At 33.8% G+C, this 19,463-nt stretch overlaps 2 protein-coding genes across 3 annotated transcripts in view; one reads left to right on the top strand and one right to left on the bottom strand.

Annotated features, from left to right (window-relative positions):
* LOC106157512 (ATP-dependent DNA helicase Q5) overlaps positions 1–19,463 on the top strand; it is a 36,581-nt gene that overhangs the window by 13,450 nt on the left and 3,668 nt on the right. For both annotated transcript variants that reach the window (XM_013533190.3, XM_087009618.1), the window contains 5 exons: positions 17,122–17,207; positions 17,640–17,867; positions 18,186–18,312; positions 18,769–18,864; positions 19,241–19,410. In XM_013533190.3, coding sequence (XP_013388644.2) covers positions 17,122–17,207; positions 17,640–17,867; positions 18,186–18,312; positions 18,769–18,864; positions 19,241–19,410 — 707 coding nt within the window. The remainder of the gene's footprint in view (positions 1–17,121; positions 17,208–17,639; positions 17,868–18,185; positions 18,313–18,768; positions 18,865–19,240; positions 19,411–19,463) is intronic.
* On the bottom strand, positions 12,010–16,777 carry LOC147762888 (uncharacterized). The gene is made up of 2 exons (XM_087009629.1): positions 16,051–16,777; positions 12,010–15,126 (listed from the first exon to the last, which is right to left on the bottom strand). The coding sequence occupies exon 2, from the start codon at positions 15,013–15,015 to the stop codon at positions 13,303–13,305; it is 1,713 nt and encodes a 570-aa protein (XP_086865755.1). The 5' UTR covers positions 15,016–15,126; positions 16,051–16,777; the 3' UTR covers positions 12,010–13,302.

The raw sequence follows: 19,463 nt of genomic DNA on the forward strand, positions 1-19,463 counted from the left end.
GAAGTATCCAAACATAAATGTCTGTACATTTAATGGTAAGTGTTTGGTTAAAGAACCTGTGGAAACGAAGTCAAACAGAAAGTTTCCCATTGACACAAAAGGTCTGGCACTGAACATGGTATTCATTTTACTAGCCAATATTGATTCTGAGATTTATTTTTTGAGAACTTTGAAACTGAATATCAATTGAATTAATTTTTGCCAATACTTTTATTGAAAAGGAAATGTTTGGTCAAGTTATCAAGGTCTGTACTTTGTGAATTCTTTTTTGTGACCAAATTTATAGTTTCAAGTACATAATTCTGAAAATATTTGATCTCATTCTACAAAGGTTTTTTATTGTTGAAAATTTGAAGCATGTGAACTGACAATTATTTTGCAAAGATCCAGATTCTTTTGAAAAAAAAAAAAAAAAAAAACGATCATGTCAAAGGGGTTTCGTTGTGCCTATAGCTAATCATTAGATAAAAAAACAAAATTACGTTTGCTTAGAAATACTATTGATTAACTATGACACTGAAAAACCTATTCAAGGTTTGCAAACAGTTAAGCAGTATCTAAATTGATTGTTACATAGCTACCTATTATGTGGTAAATTTGTTTAGTAAGGCATGGTTCATGGCTTTCAGATTGAAATAAAGATTTGCTACGATTCATGTTGTATGGAAAAAAAATTCATTCTGTCGCCTCCTGAGCAATACATGTGAAACATGAAGTGAAATCAATATTATTTTAAGAAATTGAGAGAAGTACCATTTTATAATTATCAAAAGAACTTTTCTTTTATTGTTTGATCACCAAATGTAACAAAGGGCAAACTGGTCACTGGTTGAGCGTTATTGATGTTTTTGTTATTTAGAGACTATTTTACCTTGTTTTTCTTACACAGATGGACCATTTAAAAGGCTAATTTTTTGTAAACAATATTGTCTTGGTTTGTATTTTATTTTGTGACCACATGTTCCTGCTTACAGAGTGTGTTTTGGAAAATCCAAGAATGTACCCAGTTTATTCCATTTAGCTTTTTATTTAATCAACATAGTTTTCATTCAGATATAGATTAAACATTTTATATATAAAATTCTTTAATGCTCTATACACATGGCACTCATGAGATTGCATATTGGACATGTAATTGGTTGTAGAAGAGAATACTTAACAGTGGGGAAGAAATTCAAGAGAAAAAGTAAAACATTGAACATGTCCATGTTGCTCTCTCCTGCTGTTTAATGCAACTTAAAGGCAAATAGTAACTCTATACGTCTGGCTTAATTGAGTTTATGCTTAGGTGCATTTCTTATGAAATAGTGCATGACGAAAGTAACGAGGAATAAAAAAGCACAGCTTTAGTTAAAGAAACTACACCTTTGAAAATATTTGTTCATGCATTCAGTTTATTGTGGAATGTTAAGTCATGGATAGCCTAGCTGCTTTACAATACCCAGGCCCAACTCTGCTTAATTTTGAATAATTGTGTTAAAATTACATCAGAGTTTCATGGACTTCATTAAAATTGGTTTTAATAATATCTACACGGAGTTCTTTTTTGAGCCTTATCAAGTGTTAATCAGACAGTCTTTATATTATTAGATTTAGAGCTAAAATATATATTTTTTCACTTTTTTTGAACAAAATCTAATCAGGGTGATAGGATGTGAGAAATGCAAAATATTATCTAAAATAAAAGCTACATGTAACAGTTTAGTCTAAAACAAATTAATGGCAAGAATTTCATTTGTCTTTGAACTAAAGACTGAAGAACAATGCACAACAAACATATTTTCTCCATTTTGCATCAGCTTAAAGCTTTAATCAATTTACATTTGGACACCTGGGTTGAAAGGTGAATAAAGACCAGGGTCCTTTTTTTAGCAGTCACATTATGCCTCAGGAATGGGCCCATTTTTAGACAGAATGCCTTTGCTAAGCCTACTGTTTGTGTGTTGCACATGAACACATTGAACCCTCATTTGTTACTGACAATTTAGGGCAAATGATTTTCACTTTCAATGCGGAGGGTTTTATGATATCTTTGTAGGCTGCAGGCGTGTGATTACTCAAAGAATGCTTGAGTACATATTTACACAATCTGGATCTAAAAGGTGTACGTTTCATTGGTTAGGGCAAAGAATGCCCACTGTTAACTGTTTAGCCACGGTTAAACAGCTTCTGTTATTTATTTTCCTTTAGCTCAGCAACAAGAACCAAATAGTTTAATCAGGCCCATTTAGTGACAGTGCCCCTCATGGTCTGGGTGGACAGCTTATTAAAACATATTTGCACATACACTGCGGATAAACCACCATAACTCTCACACTAATAGCTTTTAACTGAATGAAGTGTTCCCGCTGTTATACGTTACTTAAGGCAGCAATTTTTTTTAAAATCGATGGTTAAATCCTTTAAAGGCAGCAATTTTTTTTAAATCTATGGTTAAATCCTTTAAAGGCAGCATTTTTTAAAAATCTATGGTTAAATCCTTTACAGCTGCATAAAAAAATTAATCAAAATTTAGCTTTGAGTTTTTAAGGATATTATTCAAGGGATCACCATTATATCCCCTTCCCTCCCTCCTCCTCCCCACCCCCTGTCAACTGTTCAATTCTGTTTTGGCACACTTTTATCTCCCATAAATCACCATCAAACACCAATAATTCCTGGTTCCCCATTGAGCCAGTCACTTGATTGCTCTTCAAGTGATAATCTGTTACTCTTATAACAGGCTTGCTATGCAAACAGCCAATAAAATAGCAGAGCCCCTACGCCATCAAGTTGACTTTATCGACCCCCAACAGCCTCCCAAATAACTGTAAAAATTAGAATCATGTAATATTGTCATTAAGACGACCAAGTACATGTCCGTCTGGAATGGCAATGCATTATTCACAGGCACAATGAAGAAATCCATATGGTTTATAAGCTATACAATTGGCCAACAAAGCAACGTGTGAGTGTTGTTAACAATTACGTTTGAATGTTGCATTGTGGTAACTAAATTGGGAAGCCGCAACAGAAGACGGCTTATAGCAACTCATAGTATTGAGTAAGAAAGAACCTATATATTGGACATGGACCAGAACAACCGTAGAGAATTACATAGGAATAATTAGTAGCCTGATCGGTGGAGAAGGTGGACCACAGTGGGCATCAATCCTTAGTGACCACACTAACAAGCGGGGTTATTCAAGGATGGATGACAGGAGGTGGATAAGAGTCATACAACACAATTGTAGGACTGTTGACATTGCTCACTGAAGAGTTTGGACATGGAAATAAAGACGGGATTAAAGGTTTCCGAGTTTTGTTTAGCAAGTGTCTGCCGGCTTTGGAAAGAATCATGTGGACATTGACGCATGCATCTGTTGACTATGCCTCGCTTGACTGCTACTAGTGGAAAAGTTTGATTTTAATTTTTACTTAAATATTTTTGTACATTTGGTGGAAATTCAACACAGAATTCCAAATGGCAACTTATGTGGAAGGCATAGATGAATATCATGAAAAACTGAAACCTTTTCCCAACCCTTTTGTCTGGGTGATACCAGACTATGCAATGAAAAGGGTGAAACTTTCTCTCGATGACTGGGAAGAAAGGGGAAATAGTCGCACAGACTTGGGATTAGAAAATTTCAAAGGATTTTTGTGTGTACGCCTGGACAATGATAGGGATGCAGCACGGAAGTGTTTTCTCAATGTCCTTTCACATGATCCGAAGAATATTGTTGCAAAAGCGTGTCTTGGAAAATTGGCAATTGAAGAAAAAAATGAGGCAGAAGTGAAAAAACGACTGGCAGAATTAGAAGAATTAGAACAAGATGAACTAGCTATGTGTCAGGCGAAGTGTGAAGAAGCCTTCATTACGGCTCGCCTTGGTCATATGTTTACTGGTCCAGCAAGAGACTGTTTTAGAAAACTGTATAAAGATAGCCTCGGTCACACTGAAGTTGTGTCAGAAATTGCTCTTCTAGACCTCCGCTCTTTAGAGGAGAAATTCGAAAAGAAACAAGAATGTGAAGAGGAAGACATTATGGGAATGCTTAATATTGTTATGAAGCATTTACGCAATGTGTACAGTCTAGTGGAAAAGCCTGACAGTATCATTTACGGACGCTTCGTCCACTTGCATGAAGTTGCCATGACAACTGCTGCTGGTCGCAAATGGCTGCGAAAACAGGAAGAACGCGAAGAAGATTGGCATACAGCAGAATACTATTACCAGCGTGGAAAGTTGATGCTTTTAGGTGACCGCAGAGATCTATATCTTTACAACTGTATGATACGATACTTTAGAAAGACTGGTGATCCAAAACGTGCTCTGGATGTCATAGATCATGCCATTAAAAAATTGCCAGAAGAATTTCGTTTACTTTATCAGCATGGCAAAGTTGCTCTCGATGCAACAAGGAAAAAGGTGGAACTGGACAAAGAGGCCAAGTCAAAGGCCGAGGTTAATTTATTACATGCTGCCAGACTACAACCAATGTATCCCAACATACATGGGGTATTAGGCCAGTTCTACATAGAAGTGATGCATGAACTCACTAAAGGGCAACAGCACTTTCAAACGGCAATCATTCTCTTAGAGGAGAAAAAGGACATTTATGGAGTGATCCGTGAACATCAGTACTGGTGTAAAAGCCTAGCATTAGCCAAGGAATTGGACCCTTGCGTGAAGCAGATGCACACTGCCCTTGATATGGCAAAGACACTACAGTCAACACGGGCGTCAAAGTCACTGACGGAACTCTTTAGGCAATTAAAGGAAGATGAACCGGAGGATGCTTTCTACATTCTGTGTTCTGGTTATTTAAGCCTTCGCATAGGGAAAACAGAGGAAGCTCTAATCACCTTTCAGAAAGCGGACAAGTTTGAACAGAGCTTGTGGACCTGTATAGCTCTCACCGAGGCCTATCTTGCCAAGAAGAACTATTTTGAGGCAGAGGCCTGGCTGGAGAAGGCGAGGGCATATGGTAATGAAACCAAAGAATTCAAGATAAAAGAACTGCAAGACAGACTGGATGAATTACGATGATGATGATGATGATGGCTAGAAGGTAATAGGGTTATTAAGAAATATAACCAAACTAGATTCTTTATGCTAGAATGTAATATAAGTTTCAAATTTATGTGAAAAAGAAAGGGTAACATTTATGTAAAAGAAAGCATTTATGACTGAAATGGCCAATTTCTTTCTTGTTATGAGAGCTTAAGATGAGAAGTATAGGATGTTATATGTTAGAAGCTTGATGGTGAAGCTTCAAAGTGCCAAAATTTCTGTGTTAATTTGAAGATATAGACTATATCAGTTTGTAATTATTTTAATGAAGTATAGTTAATCTATTTGTCAGAGAAAACTCTTCATTTACTCAATTATTTAGAATAGAAAAATTTCCTGTCTTATCCTGTGAAGGCTTTGATTTAACAAGGGGTTTGGCTCTTAACATGTTAATGTTGTACTCAGCCATGTTTGACAAACAGGGTACTTTACACTTGACATTAAGTGTTTGTGCTTCTTTTACCATTCAGCAAAAAATGGAGTGTGTACAACTGTAATTTGACTTTAAAGCTTAGCAAACATATAAAGGTGAAATATTATTCCCTGTACATCATGATATTGACAGATATATGATAGATGGCCTTTTGAAACTGATCCTAAGTAATGAAAAAAGTTGAAAAAAACTGACTCAGGCAGGTGAAAAATTATATAAATGACAATTAAAGTCATGCTTAGAGTCTATTAGATATTTTTGAATTGTCAAATCAGAAATTACTTTGTTTGAACCAGTTTATTTTTCTCTAATTTTTATTTGTAAGCAATCATTACTTAACACCAATAACAAACAGATCTGTAACCAGGCATTTAAATGGATTTACTATTGGAAAACTTATCAGATTGACTTTTCTTCTTGATGATGACACTTTTTCTAGTTTCTTAAAATTAATTCTACATTTAAAAAAGAATCATTTCATCTTTACATTTGGAAAGTTGCAGGATAGAAATTGACTTTAGATAAAGAAATTGAAAGCAATTCTGATTTTAATTGTATACTCAAAATAACTTCCAAAACTTGAATGTTGAAAAGTCTTGTTTGTAAGCTACCCCTTGTGAAAAATTGATTATTCCTGTATTGCTCAATTTTCACACATCATGAGACTGTTGCACTCACCATTGTGTTCACAAACTTTCTTTTTATACAGCCAGTTTGAAAAATTGATTTACCAATAGTACAGTAGGAAATTTATTCAATTCAATGGTCTTCTTCGATTTGAAATCTGAACTTTAGAGACAGACACCAAAAATTGATTTTAGAACAATAACACTTGCACAAAAGCAACAATGAATGTTCATTATGTTCAACCTTTACAGTTAATATAAGATCCAATATGCAACCTTCAGAAGTTACCTTGTAATACAAAAACTTGATATTTGATTAAACAGTGCATTGACAACTGGGGTGTCAGAAGTTCCTGTTCACAATCATGGAGAGGAAGTGATCTTTGATTGGGATGTCGCTAGCACATTAGAGTTACGACCCTAACATAAAAATGATAATATGTGTTACCATAAAGATGATGCTATAAAAATAACTGTAAAATGTGATGCCATTTTTTGGGAAATTGTTCAGTGAACAGCTGTTATTGAATTGTTACTTGTTTGTTAAAAGCGGATAGCTTTTTTCAGTGCTTGGAGTATATAGACCTAGTTTTCTGATATAATTGCTCAAGTGGCATGCTTTGTGATCATGAGAGTAGAAAGAGAGTAGAAATACCCATGACAAAATTATGACAGAAATTGTCTGAAGAATACAAGCTTGAATGTGATAAAATTATTTCTTTCAAGAAAAGAAAAAAAAACTAGTTTGAAAGTTTGCATATGTGTCAAAAGTAAAAAAATAAATGTTATTCTGTCCATAATTTCTGTGATACTGGGTATATAATTTTGAAATAAAATATGCTGTGGCAGTATTGTACACAAATTCCATCATGCGGCCTACGTTGACTTGTTAAGTATTACCACACTTTTCACCTTGTCATGTATGTACATGCACATACATGACATTAAGGAATGAAAGAATGCCATAATCTACCAACGCATGGCAGCGAGGTGTTTGTCCCCCTTCAGACTCTTTGGCTTAACTCTGGGACTAGCTAAGAAAGTTTAAGGCAGGGTGTTTACCCAGCAAACACAATTAGTTGGTAGCACTGGTGATTTGCTTGCGAAGGTGACAATCACAGTAGTGGAGGGGTCAGGTGTCTCAATTGTCGGCACAAGCTGTTGTCTACATGTTATCTAAGGGACCTAAGCCAGCATGAATTTTATGTAATTGATCTAACAATATGCTGTGATCCCAGTGAATTGTTACTGTTTACTTTTGACTGTTGGCGATTGTCATTGACTTTGTTATTGTTGTATTAGGTTATTGGGGATGGCATCGCTTGAGTGAGTAACTTTGTTTTTGTTTGGAGGCATTGCTTAGGTACTACGGGCTCTCCCTTGGCACTTGGTTCAGTGAACTTAGTACAGTTTAATGTCGGCATTTATGAAGGAGTGTTAGATCATACAATGTTTACACTTTAGGTCAGTCCAATTTCATAATTTTTTCTTTTAGCTCAGTATAACTTTAAGCTTTCCTGTCAAGAAATATACTGAACAAATTTAGAAAAAAATGAAATATTTTCCAGTTTTTATGGTAATCCTTTTTAAAGCAATTTATTTGAAGGCAAAAATGTTCTGCGCTAAAGCAGGAAGACAACCTAGACTGTACCTGCGCATGTGTTTTTAGTTCTTTGGGAAAATGTTAGACTTAAAAAACAATGCAGTCAGCTGTGTAAATCACTCACTTGAATGTTGTAGAGTGTCTTCAAACAAGTATAGTTATTTCAGAATACTTATTTAACAAATATTTCAATGGATAGCAACCTTATGTAAGGACTATGTCAACATCAGAGGTTGCATTTCCTGAGGAAGGTGACTTGACAGCTTTCAAAATATTGATTGGACAAAATATATATTCTATTTATGTAATACAACACTTGATTGAAGACACTGCAAACTTCAATTAGATGTGGGAATTAGCAATGTATAATCTATCCTTAGACATGTGCTTGTCTGATTGGACAAGTTGCAAAATTGCTCTTATATTTGTAATTTTTTTTTTTGGTCGTTTTAGAACTTGAAAACCAGACTGAATAGATTCTTGCACTTTTTTTATAGATTGTAATTTTGATAAATGAACATTTTAATAAATTAATTAAAAGTTATCTGACTTTCAGAATATTGTATTACCCTGCAAAAGTAGATCACTTACGTAATATATTTTTTCTTTTATCCTCATGCAATTGTATGATAGTATTATTTATTAATCTTATAACAAGTATTTAATGGTAAATAGTATATTTAGTAATTGATATGGAATATAAAATGCCAGAGCAATTCTTGATTGTTATAAGAACTGTGATATTGCTTTGACAATGCAATATGTATAATTGCTAAAGTGATGCAATAAATACCATTTTGTAAAGTTAACAATGTGTTAAATAATATTGCTATTAATACTATTACTTGGACATTGGTGCTTTATCTATATATATAATAGCATGTGAATTTACAACTATGTACATGTATATAGAATGAAATAAGCTTGCGAAATCCGGTGTTGAATAACATTATTTCCTTTGTATGGGTTGCATATTATTTTATTGGTTCAACAGTGACTTTCATTACACTTGGTTATTTTAACCTGGTTTTGATTTTGATGTATGTACTAATTTGAATGATTTCCAATAAATGGTAAATATTATTGAAACCTGTTGACAATTGCGTGTTGTTATGTCCCGTTATGGGGGCACATGTCTTGGGGCTAGGAACCTTGTCCCTGACTGTGTAGAGGCCCAGAGAACAACCTTAGCAGAGCCATGACGTAAAAATTTCAGAAAAACAAATGTTATAACAGTTACTTTATTGTGTCTTTTGAAATAGACCCGTTTTATTGCCAAGGAGGTACACTGAGAACAAATTTGATCAAGACTTACAGTTTCAAAGTGTATGGAAGCTGCATGTTTGAATTAGTTGAAATGGGAGAAGAAAAAACAGGTAATCATGGATGCATGCTCCTATTGATTGCTTGAACTCCATTTGACTTGGATGTTTATGTTTGTAATTGAATAATTAAAAACTCATTAGTGTATTTGCCAAGTTATGAAACAAAACTGGGCATGCAAGCAGAATAGTAAAGAAGTAAAAGATGTAATGTGTACAATATAAATAAAGTTCAAAAAGAAAAAAATTAAAGGAAAAGAAGCTACACGTATTAATGAAGACGGGTTATCGTGTGTGTTTTGACAGCACACCTAGCTGCACACTCCAACACACGTGCCTTGCTGAATACTAAACTTAATTAATCTGATTAATTGATCCATGTAAAAGAGGGATCAATGATCTCAGTCCTGTGAAGATTGACTATTCTCTGGAGGCTTTTTCACAAATTGACTGAAGTTTTTATGCTTAGACTGATGAATGTTGGATAGCTGCCATCCTTCTCGTTTATCATGACATTTTTTTTGTTCAATTTTTAATTTTTTTATATTGTATTATTGTGAATGTTGTTGTGTACTCCATAACTGAACAGAAACAAATTTAACATAACCCACGCCATGCAGTGATTAAAAAAATTTTTCTTCAGCTCAATATCCATTCATGTAAATTATTAGAAGTGTAAATAAAGGCAAGTAATTTGAAGATATAATGGTATTATCAAGAATAATTATAGAATTGAAACTAGGGCCTAAAATTGCCAAAAAGCAAAAAAGGAAGAATTACAGTGAAAACGTGTGACGTGTGTCAAAATATATTAATTAATTAAATTTAAACAAAAATAATAATAAACAGAAAAAAAGAAATTGATGTTGCCATGTGTATTCTGATGGAAGGCAATGCCTAAGGATTTTTCATAAGCTGATAAAATTTTACAATTATAATAGGAACTTTTTGCATCAGACACTCATGTCACAGTTGGATTGGATAAAGCTTTCTAATGTGATAGGGATAAAGCAGGCCACTTTTTGCTCTAATGGTATAATTTAAACAAGGATACATCACAATTGTATCTATAAAATGAAAAAAAAAACTACTTTACCCATGTTTTACATATGGCTGAGACTATTCAATTTTTGTTTTAGATGGTTTGAAAAATCAGGTGTCATTATTATCTCAGTTCAGAGGGTTTCAGTGGGCACATTATTCTCTCATTACTGTGTTTATCTATACATACAAACTGATAATCTTCCCAACCAAAATAAATATTGATTCCACCATCTGTTGAGATTATTTACATTCAAAGATGAGAATCTTGACTTGACAAAATCTCTTGTTATCATGAACAGTAGACTAAATTTAGAAAGTAGATGGCCTAAAGAAATAATTTGATTACTTATCAGAATTTCTAATATAACATTGATGATGTCTTCATTGACATTTTCTCAAAATGACGTAAAAGTACTTTTGTTGTTTTTGCCAACTTCTGTAGGCTTGATTTAGAAAAGGGAGAATGCACACAATGTTTTTAATCAATCTTTGCAACATCACGAATGCACAAAGCATGTCTTTGCTGGAGTCATGCACAGGACTATAAGTTTTCACTACCTTTTCCGTTACAAATTTCCGTTCCTGAATACTCTGCTAATTGCCATATTGTAATAGGTTTTGACAAGGCCATGATTTAAGTCTGTCAATCTCTATGGTTGTATTGAGGAAGTGAAACAGGAAATTGTGATTGTGATTGCTGTTTAAGTATCTCAACTGGCGCAATGGAAAAAGACCATGCACATTTTTCATCATAAACTCATTTACGGTTGTTGGTACTTAGCTATTTCTTTGTTTAAAAATATAGTTTAGATATATAAAACAGCTATAACAGCATTTTTGAAAAATAAATTTTATTTTTTAGCAGTATGATGTTTTTAAACATTTACCTTTTTTTCATATTGGCTTATACTGCATATATATTGATATTGATTTACTCTAAGTGCAAATAGGTTATGATATTGTATGCACCTTACGTCCATTGCCATGCATTATTGAATTTTACATGAGAAACATTGTGACTTAGAAGTACAGTTCCAATGTGACCTTTAATTTGAGGCAACATTCACTTGTTTTAGTTGTTTGTTATGAAGACTAGCCTGGGAAAACTGCTGATGAACAAACAGTTCTTTTGTCTGGAGATAATCTGATATATGTTTAAACTGGGGACTTTGTCTTTTTTCAGATGTTTGCTAATATTTAATTAATGGACTACTAGAATATCAATTTTACAGAGTACATTTTCCTGTAATTCAGTTAAGTCTCCTTAAATATATCATAATGGTTTTTAAAACAGGTGTCCCAAGCATCACTATATTGACACATCTCCATTTTTTCTACCTTTTTAAAGCACATATTTCATCCTAAACAGTTTATCAGTCCTAGGTTTTAACTTGTTGTTTTCATGCCACAGCAAGTTTGCTCCTAAATACATGTGCTGAAGTCTTAAAAAAGGCTTGCAGCACACTACAACCTGGGGAGTGACATCATTGTATGACAAAAAGATGATATAAAAGTCAGGATCAGCTGGCAAATAATGGGCTTAGTACAAAAATGTGAAGAGCTGATCATTTCTGTAGTTTGTAAACTAAACACTGAAAATCATGTTTATCAGAGCTACATTTTAGCCACTTTTTTTGTACCACAATATTATTATTATTATTATAAAAATGTAAATATATATATATATATATATATATATATAGAGAGAGAGAGAGAGAGAGAGAGAGAGAGAGAGAGAGAGAGAGAGAGAGGTTTTCATTTTAGAGTGAAAAATATGAATGTTTCTGACTGGAATGTTTTTATGTTTACACAAAGAGGATGTTACCTGAAATTTGAAAAAAAAAAAAAAACTTAATTGATTTTTAAAATTTCATTTAGTGTCAGTTTTATCATTAAACAAACTTTTTATGAAAGTTGATTAGTTTAATCTTAAACATTATGACAGATGATACACTCAAATATCACAATTAAAGACTCAAAATGAGGCTACTATGAAAATTGTTTACAAAAAAAACTTAAGATATTGTCCCAAGATTTTGAATATTGTTAGACTTGTTAGACAAATGGCTTTTACATGAAAAGAAGGTGTATGTTCCAGCTGATGATTTGTTTTTCACCATTACAAAAAACAGTGCTGTGTATGACTTTTTTTCTCTTGCAGAAATGCCTGTAAGGTATTCACAAATGCTGTTCTTGACTGGTGAAGTTCTTACTTCTTAGATTTATCAACTTTTAACAGAAGCTATCCTGTTATTTTGGATGTAAAAAACATTTTAAAAAGATGAAATAAATAAAACAGTGGTGACCATGAATTTTGATCTTTAATTGTACACAGTATCTTTGTACTTTCAACTGTTACAGTATAGAAGTAAAAAATTATTCCATCATGAACATATGATTACAAATACAAGTAATAAATATTGTTAAAGTACAAGAAAATAATTGGGGATACCTACTGTTGGAGTAAAAACAGGTAATCGTGGATACTTAATGGTTAATATTAGGCTGGAAACGTACATCTCATTATCCTTAATAAGTACAGTAGTCAAACATTTGAGACTTGATGTCATCTTAAGAATAGGTTAGTATACTGTATTAGAAATTTGATTTTGAGAGAATATTGAAAATATACTCAGAATTCCTTTAAGCTTAATATTGTTAACTAGTAACATAGTTTGCTTTTAATTTTAAAAAGTGCCAACTAGTCATAAAAACTGGTCCATATCTATGAAAAATTAGATGACTTCTCTATATTGAAGCACCATCTTTAGAATGTTAGCACCCCATACAGTTTGCTCTAGGTGACAGAAGAATGAATTTTTTGGCTCTCAGTTATCAATTTACCATCTTTTTTTCCTTTTAAAATAATTTTCTAATAAAATTTTTTGTCCTTGAATATGACTTTTCTGTGGCATTCTTTTTAAGAATTAAGAAACTTTAAGTTTTCCTCTTATCATAATTAATTGATAACTCAGTTGTGCTTCTGTCAGCTAAGCAAACTATGAATGTGGAAAAGTGTACACAGTCCACTTTACAGTGAGCTGAAAGTTAATGCATTACCTCCTGTAGAGATATTTGTCGTGTCATTGTTTGAATTCAGCCTGTTGTTTAAATCTATGCTCTTTTATAGTTCTTATTTTGTATCATTCTTCACTGCAGTTGACAGTCCTACAGCAGAATAATAGCCGTCTTATTCCTGATAAATGCCAATTAATCCGTTAGCTTTTTATCTTCTGAAGCTGTTTCTGAAGCTCATGAAATTTGATTTTATTTTCATTTTCCTCAACTGTATCCTGAGTGTTTTCCTCTTCCTCCTCCTTCTCCTTTGGCAGGTACTCTTTTGCCTTCTCAAGCCAGGTCTCAGTCATGAAGATATTCTTTTGTGCGAGCGAGCACTCTGCCAGCGCCGTTATTGTCTGGAAGTTTGCGTCTGACTTGTGAGCTGTGTGAAAATGTTGCATAGATTCTTCCAAATTTCCCAATTCCATTTTCAGGTAGCCTAAGATCAACATGTAGAAAGTCTCTGTTGGGTTTTTTTGTTGTAATTGAGAGAAGGTCTCTGTTATGGCGTGCCTGATTCTGTACCTTGCCGTATGGCCGATTTTTAGAGTATGAAGGGATTTATGCATGTGACGTAAACAGCCTTTCATATCTTGAGCGATGGCCAAACTTTTACTCCATATCAAGTGAGCTATAGAGATGTCCTCGAGATCCTTTTTGTCAATAAGATCCACAGCTTTCTGAAAATGCCAGTTTCCTTGATCGATGTCACTGTGAATAATTTCAATGTAAAACTGGCCAAGAACACTGTGCGCTGCTGGCTCTGAAGGTTTTAGCTGAGTAGCAGTGGTAAGATTTCTAATCACTTGTTTGATGGTATTTTCTTCGTTTGGGATTTGTTTAAGCACCATGCCTTCACGCATCACAGTCCCATAGCGAACAAGCAAACTGTAGTTATTGGGAAATTTGGAAAGGGCTTCCTTTACCAATTCCACAGCTTGCTGATATTTTTGCACCTTTCTGCTGTAGTTAATCATTGTGTTATACACATATATGTTACTATTGCTACTGGTGGCCTTCAGTTTAGACTGAGCTTGTTGAAGGGAATAGTCTGGATCAAGCCAGGGGACAGTGTCTTTTCGTTGTTGGATCCATTCTTTCCCGGCTGGTTTGGACATGGCAACACACAATGTGTGAATTATTCGTGCATAACTTTCAGCATCATTTGGGGCAAGATACACAAGCTCATAAAGATGTTCTAAAATGGTATTAAGGGTTTGCTTAAGATCAGATTCACTTATGTGTTGATGCTGTTGGAGTCTTTCTTCTATGTGCCGTAATTCCATAAGAATCATCTCGGATACTATTTCTTTGTGACCATCAGAATCCCGGTAAAGCTGAGAAAAACATATCCGTGCATTAAGAGAGTACTGACTTCCTAAACGGGCATAACGAAATGCCTCTTCAAATTTTGCCTGTCGAACAGCTGATGGGTTTTCTTTCAGCATTTCCAGCTTAGATAAAATTTCCTGTATTCTTTCTTCATTTTGTTCTTTCACGGCTAACTTACCAAGGCATGCCCATGCAGTTATATTGTTGGGATCAAGTTTGAGAATTGTTTGAAAAATTTCCTTGGCGGCCTTAGCATTTCCATGCACCTTATATTGTAAATATCCACTACAGTTCCCTAAGGCAAAGTCTGTCTTACTGTTTCCTATTTCATTCAGTGTATCCAGTTTTCTAATGGCGTGGGGTAGTCCAGCCTCTTCGGTGCTTGTGTCAAAAGGATTGGGGTAATGGCGTAGTTTTTCATCATATTTGGCGAGATTGATGATTTTCTGGAAAGCTGTTAGCTCTTTCTCCTGAGCACCATCTTGTTTGTTGGGTAGAGGGAGCACATTTTTATGTTTGGAGAGTTTGTTCCGCCACATTCTTCTGACATATCCGACAGTGTCTTTAATTCATGGTTGATCAGGAGCGTCACAAGTCAGGTAAACGCCATGGTCCATCCTGTAGCAAATGTGTGGACAACGTAGATTGCTCTTTTTCGTGAAAAAAAAGAACATAAATCTTATTGAATCGTCATAATTGGTTGTCCAAGACTTTGTCTTGACCTCCATATCAAAGAAAATAGTACAATCATTTAGCTCTGTTGCTATTTTTCTAACTGCACAATATTTATTGATGCAATTGATTACAAATTCTTCACAGGTCTTTTCATATGTTATGTAAAGGTATTGGAGAAAAAAAAACTGTCTTGGCCTACTGGGCATGTACAGCCAAATGCACATTAGAACTGCCAGCAAATTGCTTTCTAAAGGCAACATTTACTTGTAGAAAAAAAATTGTAAACTCCTGCAAATTTTTTGCAATTCCTGCTCATGTTTATTTCTTTAGAGCTGGACCCTGGGACCTTAGATATCAATACATTGAACCTCAGGTTGCCAACACAGACAGACACCTTTGTTCATGTTTGTAGACTTTGGATAACCTTTCTCTCATACTGTATGGTAGTTATTTTCAATTTTGACCCTATCAATATCCCAATATTCTCTGTTTTGGCCTTGTCAATATTCCAATATCTGCTTTACAACATAGGGTTAATTTATCGTAAAATTAGCTTTGAGATTAATTGTAGCGAGCACGACAGAATTGATTGATAAGAGATAAGCAGTGTCTTGTTAGAAGGATAAACTTCTATATAGCTGTCTGAATATTGTTAATGGCATATATAGGATTAAAGGATAAACGTGTTGCAATAATAGAAACAGTTATTACTGATACATATTTGGATTTGATCAACACTATAGGGAATTGTTGCAGTATTGACTTCTGAACTTGCGTAAGGCAGAGAAGAAACTGTACTTACATATCATAAGAAATATTTGTTGATGAAAAATGCATCTTCAACACTAAAAGCGATACGAGTTGAATAAAAAATATATAGATATATGACAGATATTTACCTGTGTTATGTGCTCCGGATATTCCTATTTCATAATGTTGAATATAGTCGGTGATGTAATGAATATTTACTTATCCCACATTGGTGACACTTCTGATTTTAAGTTCCATCAGTTATGCTGCCTGGGGAATATTGAAATTACATACTCTCATCTCTTCAACAATGATAACTCCATCTGCATGTGGTTTGGATTCTGTCATATATTTTGTCTTTCGAAATTTTGAAATGCTTTTCCCTTGTCTCTAGGGGCAGAGACTTATTACACCTGTTCTTCACACCTCTCCTGCTGATGTTTCCATTAAAGTAATATAAGCAGTGGTGGTATTTTTAAAAATGCTTGAATTTCATTTCTATGTTGACATTGTGGCATAACTGAATAAAAGAGAACAATAAATTGTTGGTCTTTTCTTTCTTCTTGGTTTGTTTTGAAAATAAGCGATTGGAAGTTTTGAAAACTTTAGAGGAGCCCTCAAATAATCTGTACAAAAGATTAAACAAATTTATTCCGTATCAGCGAATGTTTTGAAAATTGGGATATATAATAGGTCTGTATAAGTTTTTTTGCTTTTATTACACGTAACATTTGACTCATTCAGTATGGTCAATTATTCAATATATTACAAATAAGCCAGTTGCCAATGCAAGTGAAGTGTACAAGAAGTTGACATGCCAACCGTGACCTTTGTATTTATCTATGCCAAAATCTGCTTTATTAGGGAAAAGAGCAGTGAACCCAATCAGGCTTTTAATTATAACTTAATAGATTAGATGTTATATGATACATTTTTTGCTTTTCTGCAGCATATTTATAATTATGTTTTTTCTTGTTATTGAAATTTGTTTATTCACTTTGATTCATAAAAGATTTTTTTTGGGATATGTTGAAATTATGATTAAAGCACGCTATTGGTGATATTGTTAAGTTTTTCTCTCAAAACATTTTTACATTTTTTCTGTCCTTATTATCTGACAAAAATGAGGAATCTAGCTTAAGATCATGTCATTTAACTTTTGCAATGCAGGTTTTGACTTTTGAAAACTTTTTCTGAATAAAAGTTCTTCTTTTGTTTAGGGTAAGATAGCTGGTGGCTTATCAATTCACAGCAAGGCCTCTCAGGAAAGTTTTCAAACCCTGGTTAACTACGTGGAGAAACCCCAGTAAGTGTTGATATTAAAAGTGAAACACACTGCCTGTGTGAAGGTATCCATCACATGTTCAAATAATAAAAAGGTTCCTCAAGTCATTAAGTCACTGTGGTTTGTTATATTCACATATTATTTGATGCACTTAGTGTTGATAATGAGTAATAAAACATAAACAAAGAAAGAATTGTAAATTTCAAGTGGATATCTTATTTTTTGGGGGAAATCAATTTTACAGTAGGTGTCAGAACAGAATATACCTGATTATAAAACACTGTAGGAAAAGATGTTAAGTTTAGGCTGAACACAATAGAAAGTGAAAAATTACATAAGTGATAATTAAAAAAAAGCAACTGCATAAGTTCAGTTTGATTTTTCTAACCTTATAAAAGTGACTTTTTTTAAATAAGCAAAAATAGATAGAATATATTTCCTAATTATCTTCAGATGCAGACATGCAGCTATCGCCAAATACTTTGAAGATGACAGACCAGATTGCAATCAAGGCTGTGACTACTGCAAAAATCCGCGTCAGGTGGAAAAAATGGTGGACATGCTACAGAAAGGGGTTTACGCCAATGCCAACAAGGATCGCCGTAGCAGGACCATGATGGTGACGGAGTCTGCAGGCCCTGATCCTGATATGTATGGAGGGGGGAGAAAAGGAGCTCGGAGGTGTGCATGAGGCGTTTTGTTGTTTGTTATTTCAGTTTCAGGGCTCTGATGCAAATGATGGATAATTATGCCAGAAAGGAGGTTGATAAATCAATTATGTCCACATCCCAGCCTGATTATTTGTTTATACAGAAAATCAGAGTTTAAAAAGAAGCTTTGGGTTGTTATAGTAATTGATTGGAGAAGTGTTTTTGTACATAACAATTTTTAAAGGGGCAAGGTTGTTGACCAATTTTTTAAAAAAATTTATCTTTCTTACTGTTGGATCCTTGATGTTATGTATTTGAAAATCTTTTTTTTCTCCTATTTGTTATCTAGTGAGTGGAGTGATCATAGTGATGAGGATGGGGAGGATGTTTATAGAAGAGAGAAACGTGAGGAGAAAGAGAAAAAGCAGAGGCATCAGTTCATTTTGAATGAGTTTAAGAAAAGGAAAGGGGCTCAGGTGTGCAATATAATTTTTTTTGTCCACATAGCAATTTATTCCATGTGCATATTCAAGTGAAAGTATAATCACTTATTTGTTGTTGACTTCCTGTGTAATTGATGGCAAATTTCAAACATTACAGAACACCTACTTTCAGCTTGTTGTCAAGATGTCGCTATAGGTAATAAAAAAGTCTTTCTTGCCTGAAGCTAACTTGATTTGTACATTAAATTTCTTGTGAAATTTAATGAATCATAAATATTATTTTTATTGTCAGATGCCAACACTCACCAAAGCTCGAGCTGTTTTTGTTTCAAAAAGGATTTGAGATATTTAATTTGTAGGTTCATTTGTTTATATTTACTAATTTTAAAACATACAATTCCTTAATCTATAATGGGGAATTCATTTTAAATGCTTACTCCACTTAAGCAGTTTTACATGATCAGTAAGTTAGTTTTCAATTTGTTTTAGCTGAAGGATAATGGTAAAGAAGACTTTGAAGCTCCTGACGATGACTGTCCCTTGAGGGATGCATTTAATCAGAGAATTCCTAAACTTACTGTGAAGGTGAGAAAATCAACAAGTGAGAAAGAAGAAGAAAGATTGAACATTATTTCATGATCAATCTGTGGTTATAAAACTTGTTAGGTTAAATGTTAGATTATATATGTTGTGGAATTATTAAAACCTGTCCATTGTTTTGTCTTTTGTTGAGTTTGGGGATCTATTGCCTATATAGTAAGTTATTTTGGCATGATAAACATCAGTATTACAAAGAAGTAAAAAGCTAAATTCAACATAAAAAGCTTATTCACATTTTTACTTAATGCTTGAGAAGAAAAACACGAGGATGGCATCAGTGATTTTTATGCATTTAAAACACTTTAAAGCATTATTTTGTAAATTACACTTAAAAAAATGCAATTTTTTTTTTTTTTTGCAGAACCGTGAGCACTGTTTTCAGATGCTGGAAGAGGCACTGAAAACCAACTTTGTGCAGTATTTTAGTGATAACCCTGTCAAACTGCAGGCCATGGATTATGAACCTAGGTGCTGCGCCATTGATCAGGAGTATGAAGTGTTTAAAGCTAACAAACTAGCTAATGTATACAGGTAAATGTGGAGCTTTAGTATAGTGTTATTAATTTGATTAGATCTTTAACAGA

The sequence above is a fragment of the Lingula anatina genome, chromosome 3 (genome assembly GCF_051362555.1).
Source record: "Lingula anatina isolate TDL-2025a chromosome 3, LinAna3.0, whole genome shotgun sequence".
Lineage (NCBI taxonomy): Eukaryota > Metazoa > Brachiopoda > Lingulata > Lingulida > Lingulidae > Lingula > Lingula anatina.

Excerpts from the sequence above, each read along its gene's own strand:
- LOC147762888 (XM_087009629.1), bottom strand. The coding sequence starts at position 15,015 with ATGTGGCGGAACAAACTCTCCAAACATAAAAATGTGCTCCCTCTACCC.